General features: G+C 37.5%; 1 protein-coding gene across 6 annotated transcripts in view; it reads left to right on the top strand.

Annotated features, from left to right (window-relative positions):
- USH2A (usherin) overlaps nucleotides 1-14,843 on the top strand; it is a 374,152-nt gene that overhangs the window by 263,750 nt on the left and 95,559 nt on the right. For all 6 annotated transcript variants that reach the window (XM_053974132.1, XM_053974137.1, XM_053974131.1 and 3 more), the window contains 3 exons: nucleotides 183-385; nucleotides 2,197-2,309; nucleotides 8,554-8,752. In XM_053974132.1, the coding sequence (XP_053830107.1) occupies nucleotides 183-385; nucleotides 2,197-2,309; nucleotides 8,554-8,752 (515 nt within the window). The remainder of the gene's footprint in view (nucleotides 1-182; nucleotides 386-2,196; nucleotides 2,310-8,553; nucleotides 8,753-14,843) is intronic.

The raw sequence follows: 14,843 nt of genomic DNA on the forward strand, positions 1-14,843 counted from the left end.
GATTTCTAACTGAGAGTATAATAAGCCAATTTACAGAAGACTACAGACTGTGATAACTTCATCAGAGGAAAGCAGATAAGCAGTGAACCCTTTGCTAAACCTAAATACTAATCTGCATTTGGTTAAACAAGTGCTTTTGCAGAGACAGCTGGAGTTTATTCAGTTTCTTCCTTTATTTCTAGAGCCTGAGGGCATGTTCCCTCCAGAGGTTGTCATCATCAACAGTACAGCTGTACGTGTCATCTGGACATCGCCTTCAAACCCGAATGGTGTTGTCACAGGGTACTCTGTCTATGTAAATAACCAGCAGTACAAGACGGGAATGAGCGAGCCAGGATCCTTTCTTTTGGCAGATTTGTCTCCCTTCACCGTGTATGATATTCAGGTTAGAATATGTTTTCTGGGTTGTGTGACATACTTTAATTTTAATTATTTACTTCTGCTTGGATTTCCAAGAAGAATATTGTTTCATAAATTTCCTTACACACATGGACATGTGTTTGCACTGATGCTTGTGTGCATATCCATACAAGGAATGTATTTATTTTTAGTATATTTTGGTTTGTGTACACTTTTCATCACAAATTTCCATTATCCCTTTCTTCAAAGTGTCAAAACTCCATTTACTTTCCCCTAAATGCTTTGTGCTTCAGCATTAGCAAAGCCCCAACATATATTACAAAGAGGCAAAGATTCTACTCCTACTCATTAAAAGAAAATTGCAATTGTTTAAGAAACATCAGGCATGCATGATATATCTGTACAGTGAAATAATGATGTTGCATTTGACATCCCATTATCAATTTTTTCCTTATCCTTTTGAGGAGGCAGCAGAGCTGATCTCTGAAATCATCACAGTACTTTCTATGGTCTTAATATGTGCAACATTTTTTTCTTTGCTTTTCCATTTATCTCTCTTTGCCTTACTAGTCACATATCTAGTGAAAGGCAAAATACTGTGGGCAGAAATATAATAACAAAAATTAAAAAAAAAAATCTTTCTATCCTGACTTTGTATTCATCTCTTCAAGAAATGGATTTTGACACTTAATTGTAACTATTCCTATATATTTCATGAAGGTTTGGTTTATATTATTATATATTAGATAAACTTAGTAGTACCATGTATACTTAATTGTGAAAATTTGCAGCCAGTTACTCCATGCCATAAATAAACATCACAGTCATGCACACTATAACAGATTTCCATGTTCCAGCCCCTCTGAAACAGCAAACCTCCATCCATGAATACACATACGACTTTCTGAATGCCACTTGGAAACACATTTGTCTTTTCTCAATATCAATGCAAATTCAGTGTACTGCCTCACTTATAGACCCTCTATATTAATTTACCATGGCCGCCTTCTGTTGCTTGAGATGTTAATTATTCTTCTCTTCTGCTGTGCTAGTATTTATACTTGCATCAAAGTGATAGGTAAAACCGAAATAAGATGTCTTTATTTTTTTTTTCCTTTTGATTATTTTTCTTCTTTTCCTGTAAACAATATTATCCTGGATGCATGTGCATCTCACTGGTAATCTCATTGCATTATTTTTCATTTTCATGCTTTTTTTATTTGGAGTAACTTCCTTGTTGACAATACAGAAACAATGTTATGATCCTCCACTACCTATCTCACTTTTCGTCTTCTTAGTTTAATCCCAAGAATTGAAGGAATATCAATTTATTTCTGTGACATGTTTTCATAAAAAATTTTATAATTTCTATTTGCATTTCTCACTTTTAATTTACGAAATAGACATGAAGGAATGGAACACACTAAGTAAAAATTATTTTTATTTTTATGTCAGAATATATAGTATGAATAGAAGCATGACTCAAGGTCTTAAATGAAAGCACATTTTTTTCAGTATTGCGTACTGAGGTCTACATAGACATACAGACAAACAAGTTCACTGCAACTCTTTTGGTGATAATTTAATAGAAAGCAGCAATTAGTGCCAGAGGGCTGCATGTACCCTTCTTTTGAAAATGCTGTGGGAAAATATGATACAGTGCAGTATATCTCTGGCAGATATACTTATCTCAAAGCTGCAGTATTTTCCTGGCTGTTTGGAATCTCTTAAATAGAAAAGAATTATATATTGGGTGAAGAGAAAGTCTATAAACAAGTAGTGGAGCTGAAAAATTTCTGCAGCTGAGTATGTGAACCTGATGTTCCTCTTCATCAGATTGAAGCCTGCACGGTGTATGCCTGCGTGAGGAGCAATGGGTCCCAGATCACCACTGTGGAAGATGAGCCAAAGCAGCTGTCAGCACCCATTATTCACATAATTGGCTCAAGGTACTGTGCTATAGGTGGCTTTCATGTATCAGGGACATTTGTAGCCAGAATGGGGACCAGAATGTAAAGCTGTCTTCTCAAAATTGAGTAAGGTGCATGAAAGAATTCAGTATGCACTTTGAAAACGTTTTTAGTGGTTGTTATCTTTGGTCTTGGAGTTTTTTCGCTGAAAGATCAATCAAAGAAGTCTCACCCTTGGCTGATTGTACATACCCATTTGGGTATCACTGTGCTGTGATAATAAATAAGGCATAAGTGGAAATAGTTAAGAGAAGAAGTGTAGTGGAATGAAAATTATCACATTCTGCTGTCAGTTAAGAAGAAGAAGATTAATGTTCAGGGAGCAATGCGATGCTGATAATGGAAACTTAGAATAATTCTGGGTAAAAAAAAAAAAGTCACCTATCACAGCAGTAAGAATTAGTAAGCTATCTGAAAAGGCATGCATATCTATGTCTCCTTGAACCACTGTTTGCAAACTGCCTATCCTCTACATCCACAGGAATGGGCAAACTTCTCAATTGGAAAGGGAGCACCAAATTTGCAGTCTTTAGAAGCAGCCAAATAGTAGCTTATACAACGATTTTTTGGGAGTTAATATCTTCCAAAGACAAAGTAAAACTCAACTTGCAAACACATTTTTCAGAATTACACCAACAATAAAGCAGTTAACCTCCTGTGTTTATCGTTCCTGTGACTTTCCCCTTTTGCTGAAGTATGCTTATTAGCAGTGTTTCTTTCATCAAAAGAAAAAAAATCTTATGAAAATAACTTGTATCTAACATCTGAGCTTTCAAAAATGGCCAACAGAATGGAGTTGCTCCTCAAATCTCTTAAGGACTTCAGCTTCCTGTTTGCTATTTGTATGTTTTCCTTGAATTGAGCATTTGTCTCTGTATAAGGGTGAAATTAAGCTTGCTATTTTTCTGTCACACATATAGATACAGTCAAAGCTCGTTGGATGATAAGAACCCAATTCAGGATCTCATCTTTTGCCCTTGGCTTTAATTTATGTATGTCTTTGTCTGTATTGTCTGTACTTGTCTGTACTGCAAACACTTATGCATGTTTCTGCTATTATATATAGACTAAATATGTCATAACACATGAATGCAAAAGGATCAAAAATGCCTTCCTACTTTATAATCTGCTCAGCCAGAAACAGACTGTGTTTCTACACTGCCTTTTCCTACATGTCATATTATCATCAGCTGTTCTTATATCCCAAAAGAATACTAACTACTGATCGATTGCCCGGACATGTCTGGCCGTGGCCTACATGTGCCCCGGGTAGTTCATTTATTTGCCACGGTGGATTTGCTAGAGTGGAATTTAATCAATAGCTAATTCATTAATTCTGGTCCTCGAGTATGTAGGGATTGTGCAGTATAAAAATGACTGGCTGGCTTCAGCTTTGATTGAAATATGACAAACAGTACAGCTGACAGCCTTGGCAGGTGCTGGGCTGAATATGAATTTTGCTTATTTATCCTACATAATAGAAAAAGCTTGGGCAAAAAAAAAACCAGTTTGTGTGGACAAGAGTGTGTTTTAATACATATCTGTCATCAGAGAGCGAAAAAAGGCTTTTCTAGAGTAGAGGCTCATGGGATACCTGAGATATTATAAAACCTGTGCAGTTTATTGTCTTTAATTGGAATAATGACGTTTTCCCCTCTTCTGAATCAGTTTGGGGGGCTGTATTATTGATGAGAATGCTGTAGGATAATGTCTTTGTAGCATTCACAAATAATTGTTTTAAAATTTGCCTCAAGGTGCTACATGACAGAAATTATAATTTCACCCACCAACTTAGAAGTCTTTCTGATGGCAGCTTCATCCACACTGTTCTAATGAAGGTTATACCACCAGAGCCATTATAAATACCTTACTTTTCCACCCCTTAATAACTCAGCTTCAGGCTGAAACTTGGCACAAAAGGTCGCAATCCTGATATAATTATTTTATAGTGCCAAACTTCAAATAGAAAACAGTGTGGCACCCAATCCTGGAGTCCTAAGTCAGGTTCTGCTTTGCTGTGTTTCTTGCCTTCATTTAGGGATTTCTGGGGGTAGAGGTTGCATTGACCATGTTTAGGTAGAAGCAAATGCCACTGAAATCTGATATGCTTTTGGTTTGTTTTTAATTAGGACCTCAGGATTTGACTCTGTAGACAAGTATTGTATTTTATTGCATTGTTTAGAAAGTTCTCTGAGTACTGAATGTATGTGGATACTGACTGAAAGTTTGGGTAGTGGATTTAATTCTCATGGAAAGTAGTGTTGGAAAGTAGTTCATTCCACTTTAAAACACTCTTCTTCTTTCTCTTTTTCCTTGTTACAGCAATTCTGTTACATGCCTAATTCAAAGGTTGATGGTTCAGAAAACACCATGGCCTAATCTAGGCAATCTAGGGAAAATCCTTCACAGGTTCATGAAGAGAGGGCCCTTTAAGTATCTTGGGGGAAAACAGAAACCCTAGACAGGGTGTAATGGAAAGCTCAAAGAAAATAAGGCCATGGGAGAAGAGTTGGGTGAATTCTTTGGCTCGGTATTCAGTATCTTGGGACTTTAGAAGGTTACTATATCTGTTGCTGTTTGTGGGTGAATGAGGAGGAGGAATTATTTCAAATGAACATGCTAGTGAAAAAGATTTTAAGAAAAAATGGATAAAACATAGCAACAAATTATTGGGATTATGGAAATCAAATATGAAAGCATCAAACCGCTGTGCCATGTTAAAAAGCCTTTAAATTGGTGTCACTGCTGGACAAATGGAAGGTGAGAAAATGTAGTGCAGATTTCAGCAAGGGAATATTGGGAACTAAAGACCAGGGAGTCTGATTTTCCATACCGTGGAAATGGTCAGTGAGCCAGAAGACACCTGATTGGTCTCCCTACTGTAGTCATGGGAAACACAAAGCACTGAAAGGGTTCTCCAGGAAGTTTGTAGCAACAGCAGTGACATGATGCCATTTACTAGAGTGTCTGGACTGTGACATACTGCCTTCTCTAATTATGTCAGCCCTGCATCCACCATGCAGCAGGTACTTAATTCCTGTGCAATAGTGCTGCAGCAGTTGCTCAGTATGTGGGATCTCCTGATGAGGGAAATATTTTACCCACTAGTCATTAATAATAGCAGTGCTCCCTATCTTAAGACTGTCAGGTGAATCTTGTGGGGTTTTTGGTTTTGTTTTTGTTTGTTTTTTAATTCAACTCCCTAAAAGCAAAGTCATTAAATCTTTGATTTTTTGAATTTAACTCCTGCATGTGATGAGACTAATGGAGCATTCATTATCAAGATTCTGAAGTGAAAACTTGATATATCTTAAAATGTCACTGTTAAACCCTTACTACTGTACTGAGGAAAAAAAATAAAAATCAGGAGTCCTTTTCTGCCTTATGGGCACTTGGAGCTGGTGATGAAGCAGGGAAACCCCAGAAGTTTATTTTCGAAGTCTGTTTTACCAAAATATATCTGAAGCTTTAACAAAATTAAAAAATACTGTTATTTTTCATGGATTAAAAAAAAACCTACCTGAAAATGTCAAAAATAATCTTTACATTCTTGAGCCAAATTATTTTACTTTGCTTGCCTTCACAAAAGCAAATTCACTTTCATGGATCAGTTTGAAATTGTTCTTGAAATTGTTCTCCTGAAAATGCTTTCATGGACTTGTAGTCTGAAGCAGATTGTTTCTGTGAACCTGGCTAGGCTGCCTTGCCTGCATCAGTATTTTCACCTCAGTGACAGCAGTGGGACTCTTCCAGCATAGGAACTTCCATAAATGGCAGACACTTGGAGTGTTCTCTGGACAGACAAGGATTATACCCCACCTCTGTGGCGTTGCACATTTTTTGTCCATGCCTACAATTTGTGAGTCTGCTTCTGCAGGTCAGGCTGTGGGTGCTTCCCAGGGTAGACACAACTCCAGGTATCCCACAGGGAGTGACTGGGTAGAAGGAGAGGACAGGCAGGCTCTGTCCCCGTGTTCCTGCAGCTGCGTCAGATGCGCCACACACGACACAGCTGCCTGCACACTAAAGCGCCCATTGTGTCCCATTAAATCTGCACCTGCTCAAGAAGATTTTCAGCTCAGCCTTCAGATGGGGGATGTCAAAAAGCCTCTGCAGTACCATGAAAACCCTGCTGTTCTTTTCTAAACTGAGCTGTGCACTGCTCTTGCTGTGTTGCCATGATTTGCCATGGGTGGCAAGCATCAGAAGGCTTAGACATAACTGAAACACCCATAAAATTGTGAAAGAGTTTACTTGTCTAGGAGCCTGTTCTCAAAGGTCATACTGAGCTTTACCTCGTTGGCACTGGTCAGTGAATTCCCATTCCACATACTTTCCTTGTTCAGCTGCAGTTTTTCTTTATATCAGGCTATGTTCACCCCAAATGTGTATCTATCAAGCAATGATAAAGTGATTTCTTTTTAAAGGAAGGAATACATACTGAACTCTGCCAAAAAGGCAAAATGTTTAAATAATTATTTTAATTCTTGGGCCTAATTTAAAATTATATTTGAGAGAAATATGACCTGAAAAACTGAAAAAACCTGGCATAATACTCTGAAAATATACTCATGAGGGTCTGAATGAAACTTGCAGAAAGCAAATCATTCAAAAATATGACTGGGAATGCTTTCCTTGCTCCTGTGATCTATTCTGTGCAAAGACCAAGAGAGAGTTGCAATGGCATTTATAAAGGTTAAAGTACTGCCCTTCTTTTCCTTTCTTTTTACCATTTTTTCCTGAACTTTGTACTATGTATTTTCCTGCTTTTCTGTTTTTAAGTGTAACATTATTTAAATGTGGATGAGTGCATTGTGTATGTATGTGTTTGTGGTAGAATAGGTAGAGAATACAAAATATCAATGGATGGAATATGGAATTAAATCTATGATTCAGGTGAAGACCTTGGAATGATAATGGCAACTCTACAAGGCACCTGTGAATTTATTCCCTCATGGGTGACATTAATTCCTGGTTTGCAAAGCCTTATTGCAGTGTGAATTCCTCTGTTTATACCTCAAGCAAGTGAAATAATAGTTCACTTATTTTTATTCTGTTAAGATGTCAAAGTTTATCTCAGCAGCTGCTGTTTCACTGTAGCATTTTCACTTCAAATTAATGCTAATTTCTGATGTCACTGGCATTCTGACAGTGACTGTATAATTGGGACATGAAGATTAAAAAGAGGTACTTGGACCCTAACTATGCAGTGTTGTCAGTCCCCCTGTTGGTCTACATGTAGTATTGGGATCTCCTTCTCTCTACCCAAAGAGTCAAAGTGAAAGGAATTTGTGTCTTATGGAAGACTCTGCAGTTATTACACAAGAAATTAAGTGTTCATTTGAAATATCAGTGGAAAATTCATATTTTTGTTTCAAATGTCACTTTTCTTTTTTTTTTTTTTTAATTTATCATAGCCCTAAGTGAGTTTTTCAAGTAAATAGCTACACATTTTTAGTAGTGATAGGCATGCTAGAGCTGAGTGTGATTTAATATCCCTTAAGATATTTTTTTCCTTAAACTGACAATGGTCTGATATCAAAGTTGAAATCAGCTACAGGATTTTGTTTTATAGACAGTCTTTGCAGACTGCTGCAGGGATACTTTTGCAGTCAGTCAGAAGTCTTGAGTCTTAGTCATGATCAACACTTCAGTCTTTTACTTTTAATTTTATGCCAATGAAAATATTTAAGTACAGAAGGGAACTAGTGCTTACTGATGCTGTAATGAGTTTTAATTCTATGCTGAAGAATACATCTCAAAGCAACATCCTTTTCTTTTTTTTTTTTTTTTAACAAGGGAAGGGCAAGATTAAGACAAGCCTGTTCTAAGTGATGGCTGAGCACAATGTGAGTAAGCTGCACTGGCAAAGGCACAGAGGGAAAGGAGTTATGAAATGAAAAGAGTAAAATGCTAGATAGTTTATTACAAATAAGTTTCCAGAAGTGGGAATGAGATGTCGTTTAAACAGCAACATTTAAGGACTTTGTGTGTGTGATTACTTTTCATAGAATATTAGCACATATTGACACTTTTTAGAAACTTTTAGACCTTTGATCTGTGGAATTTGTTATACAGAAGAACATTTTATAAACTTCAAAATGTTTCACTCCAGGTGAACTAGTGTGAAAAGGAGCTGCTATGTGCTAATCATTTAATATAAGTAGCTATAGAGGCATAAATACATCCAAAATTTGAACAGATGTTGATTTTCTTATTGCAGATCTCTTCAAATCAACTGGGCATCGCCAGGACAGCCAAATGGCATTATCCTGGGATATGAACTCCTACGTAAAGCATGGCAGAAGTGTGCTTCATTGAAAACTCCAAGGAGCAGCAGAAGTAATAGAATGTGCATCTCATTAGAATGTAAAAAGGACGAAAATATCTGTGGAGAAGTGTGTTATCATCCAGAGTCAGAGGTACTTCTATATTCTTAAGTTATTTATATAATGAAAAATAATATTTTTAGGAAGAGGTGTGTACACCAAACCTCTAGTTATCAGAGAAAACGAAGTGGAGGGTTCTGCGTCTTTTGATACATTAAAATCAAGGCTCTGATAGATATTTTGAAACTCTTAAATCAACTATGGATATTTGAGCTCATTACAAGGTTAGCTGTGTGTGAGTCAGCTGATGACAAGTGATTATGCTATTTTAAGTCTTTGTTTGTTGACCTTATTTTTCCTTTTGGTAAGCATTTATGAATGTGCTCATTAACACTTTGGTTTGGTGCAGTATTGAAGTGAATCTCCAAATTGTTTTCATTTATAACATGCTGGTTAAGAGTAAAAGTCATTTTAACACATGTAAATTGAATTCCTTACACAGGAAGCTAAGCCAGAACCTGTTTCAAAAACAACTCAAATATGTTGCAGGTCTGGATGGGGACTTCCTTTTCCCAACTACAAGGACCACTTCACTCCACAACATCAAACTTCTGAAGTTTCTTTCCTTCAGAAAGCTTTGCTTCATGTGTATAGTGCAGATGTTCATCCCAAGAATTCAGGCTGTATAGGTGTTCTCAAGTAGATCACACAAGCCATGGATAATGAAGTTTGAGGAGTGTCACCTCTTGAGTCCACTGACACAGTCCCATTGTGACAAATTCCATGGTGGATACATAGATCTCAGGATGTGCTTTTGCACCCTGCTTGGGCCAGTTGGCACCAAATTGGGAGGAGCTGTTGGCACCACATTGGGAGGACTCTTTCAAAGGCAGAGAGGCCCTGCAGAGAGACCTCAGCAAATTAAGAGATGGGCAACCACCAACCTTATGAAGTTTAACAAGGGAAAGTGCTGAATTCTGTACCTGGAAAAGGGCAACCCCTGTACATATGTGGTAGTTCATATGGCTCCTTTAGCATAAAGTCATTGCACTTGACCAGTGAAAGGCCATAGGAAATTTATAGGTGTATGCAAAATTTGTAAAACGCTAGCAAATCTATAAAGTTTCTGTGTGAGGAATCATTCCTCAAATCCTGCATGGCAAATGGTGGTTATTAACATGGTTTGCTGGGTTTTTTTCTTCCCCCTCTTAAATTATTCCTTGGCTAAATGCTTAGTGACCAGATTCTTCAGTAGACAAAATCTATTTAGAGTCAGCTACAAGTGGATAACTGTTACATGACAATGACGAGCAACTCTGAATGGGATCTATTGTGATTTGTCAGAGGCATTTCTAAATTATGGCTATTTTCAGGTTAATCTTCATATGAGTTCCTGTTTTGGAGTAGGATCAATAGCATAGCAGGAGTCTGTAATGGTTTTTATTGACAAATGAGGTAGAAAACTCTTAGTTTGAAAGTAAGATTTAATGTCATGAAATAGTGTCTCTATTTGTCAAAGACATCATCACATGTTCTGTGACTAAAGCAAACAATATGTATTCACAAGATTCCCTGTCAGACAAGACAGTAATTAAGGGAGTGAGTTATTTTGAGGGGTTCAAATCAAAATATAGATTATTCCAGCCAACATGGCTTTAGCTTTTGAATTCCCTGGAAAGCACTACTATATTAAATATAAGTATTTCTGAAATCTTGCAAGAGAATTATGGGCAGCCCTTTTTTCTAAAAGGTAAAATTACTTATTTCAGGTTTCTGGCATGGTAGACTTTTACTACATCTTGACATGTGCATGAATTAAAATTGTATTAAAATAGTTTTAGAAGGTTTCCTCTTCATTTTTATTTTTTCAGTCTTCATACATTTATGGTAACTTTGAGCTTGGAGAGTGTTCATTTATTTTTATAGCTTCCTGGCTTTCTAATTTTTTCTAAGTAATTTTGCATTGTGTTGTTCTAATGGTCTCTCTGTATTGTCCAAGACTGGTTAGGAGTGGGTGCTATTTGTTAAGTAATGGATATATAATAGATGACTGGAAAGTCCACAGGAAACTGAAGCACTCATGCATAAAATGACATGGGGGTAATTTTGGTGGGTGAGTTGATTAAAATTCTCCTCCCAGTGCTTTGTCTGGTTTGCTACACGTATCTACACTTGCCATCCAAAATGTCTGTAAGAGACATCTACAGAGCTCTTAGTGCCTTTTGTGCTTTTTAAACTCGAGTCTATGACAGGGACAACATAAGACAGTGGCAGCCTCTCTCATATTTTCATAGAACTCATTGTCAGGCTTTATGCTGGTGTTTGAGGTTCTTGGATTTGACAGTCTGCTGGACAGAAGTGAAAGGCAACACTGACCAGTGTGCACTTGTTCCAAAAGCCTTTTATCCCAGTGCCAGCTGCACTTCATAGAAGCACAGAATGGTTTGGGTTGGAAGGGACTTTAAAGACCATCTCATTCCAACCCCCTGCCATGGGCAGGCACACCTTCCACTAGACCAGGTTGCTCAAAGTCCCATCCAACCTGAACTATTCACCATATATTGATTGTACTGTCAAATGTGAAGAGATGCTACTGAGAATCAAATGGTGAGCAGCTTTAGTAATATTCAGATCCAGAATAATAAACAAGTTTTTTGATGATAGACTGGTCAGCAAAAGCAGGCAGTTGTATATAAATAGACAAATAGGTTGTGGAGTTCTCACTTTTCCTTGAGTCACTTATTGCACCTTGTTTACAAGACAAAATCTGGATCTAATTTCCCTCTTACAATTTTCTTGAATTAATGAGTATAAAGTGATGGAAAACCTGGCCTTTTATATAAAATTATTTTGAGATATATCTATGGTTATTTATTAATCTTTCTTTATGGATTAATGGATTACATTTGGCATCATCAGCTTGCTATTGTAAGGCACTATAGAAAAAGAGGGATTTGTTATGTTTCAGCTACATAAGAGATCACCAAAATTTAATCCACTCCAGTAAAAGAAATGCCAGGGTGTATTGTCAGTGTGCAGCAGAGTGGGATGCAGGGGCTCTTCATCCAACACTGGCTGGGCTGGGTCCAGCCAAGAGATGCAGCTATGTGAGAAAGGCAGTGGGAAGCAGCCTAGCTGGCAGGCTGCACTGCTGTGTGTGTTCTGCACTTCGGATCTGGGTTAGAGCCTCTGCTTGGGACTGTGCTCTGCAAATAAACCAACTCGCTCTGAGCCATCTGGGGAATCTCTAAAAGGGCAAGTGACCTTTTCACTACAAGGGACATGTGTACATGCACATTCATGGGCACATGCACTGATATTAATCCCAGTGAAGACCAAACATTCATCCCATCCTAAATAATCTTTGCATCAGATCCCTACTTCTTTTTTTCTAGTTGTTATCCAGTTTTCTGCTTCAATGTTAGGATTCTTCGTTATTTTAACTAAAGCTAACATGTTGTTCCTAGTATCCTTACCCCGGTGTTTAATCAGACTTGCGTGGATTTATTCCTTGAACACAGAAAGAATTCAGAACTATTTTTGTGTGTGTATTTTTGCAGAAGAACTGAGAATACACTCTAATGTTGAATTTTGTCTGCTGCCAGGAGGGTTCCTATGTCCTGTGGACCTTTTACAGTGACAAACTGTGCTGCTTGAGTATTCCCAAGTTGCCAAAATTGTCAGTCTTTCTCTAGCTGTTTTCAGTAAGATGTGATCCAGAATTCTAGCCCTATGTGAAGTCTCATGACCATGAGGTTTACAGAGGTACTTCAGTTAACAAGGGAGTGTGCCTGAGTTTCACCCATCAGGTAGCATAACCTCAGTATCAATAGGAAAGGCATTCCTGTATTATCCATGGAGGTACCAGACTGTGCATCTGTTCTTACCGACATCCTGAGGTGAACTCTGAAAATAAGGAGACAGGTACAGTAAAAATGCAATTAAAGGAATGGCATAAAGGCTAATGATTTCTGCTTACTTTTCATCGTGACTCTGAACATCAGTGGTTAAAAGGGACCTGACTGAAGGTGTTAATGCAGCTTTAGCACTTTTTATTTTCAGGTGCAACAAGCTGTATAAATCTGCAGTTAATGAACTAATCAAACAAAACTGACATTAGTAGGAAGTACAGGCTTACACTTTACTATTGTAATTAATGTGCTATTTATTAAAAACACCATCAGGACTCTTTTTTAAGGACAGAAGGAGCAAAACAGTGGCTTGATAGCCAGCTTCAAAAGCTGTCAGCAGTGAAACATAACACATCTTGATACTGGTGAAGGGTATCCCATCAATATTTATGCAAAATTTACTATTAATGTTAGCAATATCGTGCAAATTCTTTTCAAGTTCTTTCAGGCATAGAGAACCTTTAAAAATATTACACTTCTTGTTGTAACACACCTGAAAGACAGGAAATGAAATTCATTTTAGGAAGATAATACATAGTGATTTGTAAGAGAATAACAATAATTTCTGCTCATGGATTTTAGATCTAAGTCTGTATCAATTACCAAAAGAGAACAACAGTTTGAGAAAAGAAATGTATGAGTGAGTATACTTAGCTAAAAAGGGTGTCTGTATAGATTCAGAGATAATTTAAGTAAAAAAGAATGAGCCTTGCTAATTTAAAATATTCCCTCGCACATGAGAACATGATGGGTCAATCATTACTCTGGTGTTTGCTCCACAGGCAGAAATTTTTAATGAACTCCTGTAGCTAATAGGAATTCCTGAGAGTGTTTTGTGAATTGCTATTTCACAAAGTGGCCCTGGCAGCAAGCATTTGACAAGAAGGATAAACATGGCTGCCTAGCACATCTGTTTATTTGAGTAAATCAGTCTTAGCTCAACTGGTATGTGTCCATAAGGCCAGATAATATCCTTCAGCAAAATCTTCATCAAGCAGAGGGATCAGGGATGACACAATTGCAATTAAAAGAGAGTTACTTAGATAAGTTTGGTGTATTTTTAAAAATTGTTACAATATTGTGTAATCCTGCCTGCCAGATTTGATATCTAGTACACTATGCTAGTGTCATGGCTGACTGGGCCTTTCTCAGGCATCATAATAAGCCTTCCTTTGTGCCCAACCCTTCCTAGTCCCTGTGCTCCTGCATCACAGTCCCTCTGTGTGCTTGAGTGGGAAGAGAATGACAGAACTGATTTGTGAGTTACTTTGTGAAGTTACTGATATTTTTAAGGGCTCCTGTGACAGCTAAGGATGAACGTTTTGTATCATCTCCATAGATAGTAAAGATCTGATTACAAAGGGTATGTTGAGCATTCAACTCTCTTTACAAGGTTGAGATCTCCAACCCATCTAAAATGCTGGCAGCACTGTATTTGTTCACTCCAGAGCTTCTGCTTCCATGTACAGGATAGCACCACCCGGTTGGGGCTGTCACATTTAGATATAAGAGGATGAGCTCATAATAACCTTTTGCCACTGTAACTTTCAATCAATCTGCTTTTCTTCTTTTTCTGTGATGCAATTTTAGCATTACTTGAATGGTTTTGGGGTTTTTTATAGATTGATAATGCAGAATCCTTGGGCTGCCTATTGATGCAAATAGAAACTATCTCTAGAAGACTGCCAAAAAAGTGTTCTTTAACAATTTACAGCTGACTGCAGAGGATGTTATGAAACTACATAATAAAAGCACCAACTGTATCAGTTGGTAATGCCAGATGAGAGTCTGAATGTGTTCTAGAACTGACTGGGCCCCCTCTTTGGAAACTCTCCATAGGTCATTGAGAAATACTGAGGATCTTACGTATTTTTAACAAGAGAAAGTAGCTGCTGAAACTTCTGTAACACATCTGGATGTACAGCTGGGGATTTTGTGTAAGAATTGAGGAGGAAAAGGAGAGACACCAATAATAATAATAATGCAATCTTACAAACAGTGTTTCATACTATAGAGTTAGTACTAAAATGGCCCTCCCAGTGTTGGTATGAAATATGCAGAGCAGCCCTTTCTACAGAGGATTCAAAAGGCAAGTGGCATTTCTTAAAACTGGAAGCATCTCATGGAAAGTAAAATGGCTGCTCAAGCACTTGAGCCTGGATAAAGCCAAAGATGTGCACCTTTCTTTATCTGAAAGGAGGAATGACTGTGTTCAGCTGAAATTTGAGTGGTGGCCATCAGTAAAAAGAATGAAAAATGGGATGACAAATTAA

The sequence above is a fragment of the Vidua macroura genome, chromosome 3 (assembly GCF_024509145.1).
Source record: "Vidua macroura isolate BioBank_ID:100142 chromosome 3, ASM2450914v1, whole genome shotgun sequence".
NCBI lineage: Eukaryota > Metazoa > Chordata > Aves > Passeriformes > Viduidae > Vidua > Vidua macroura.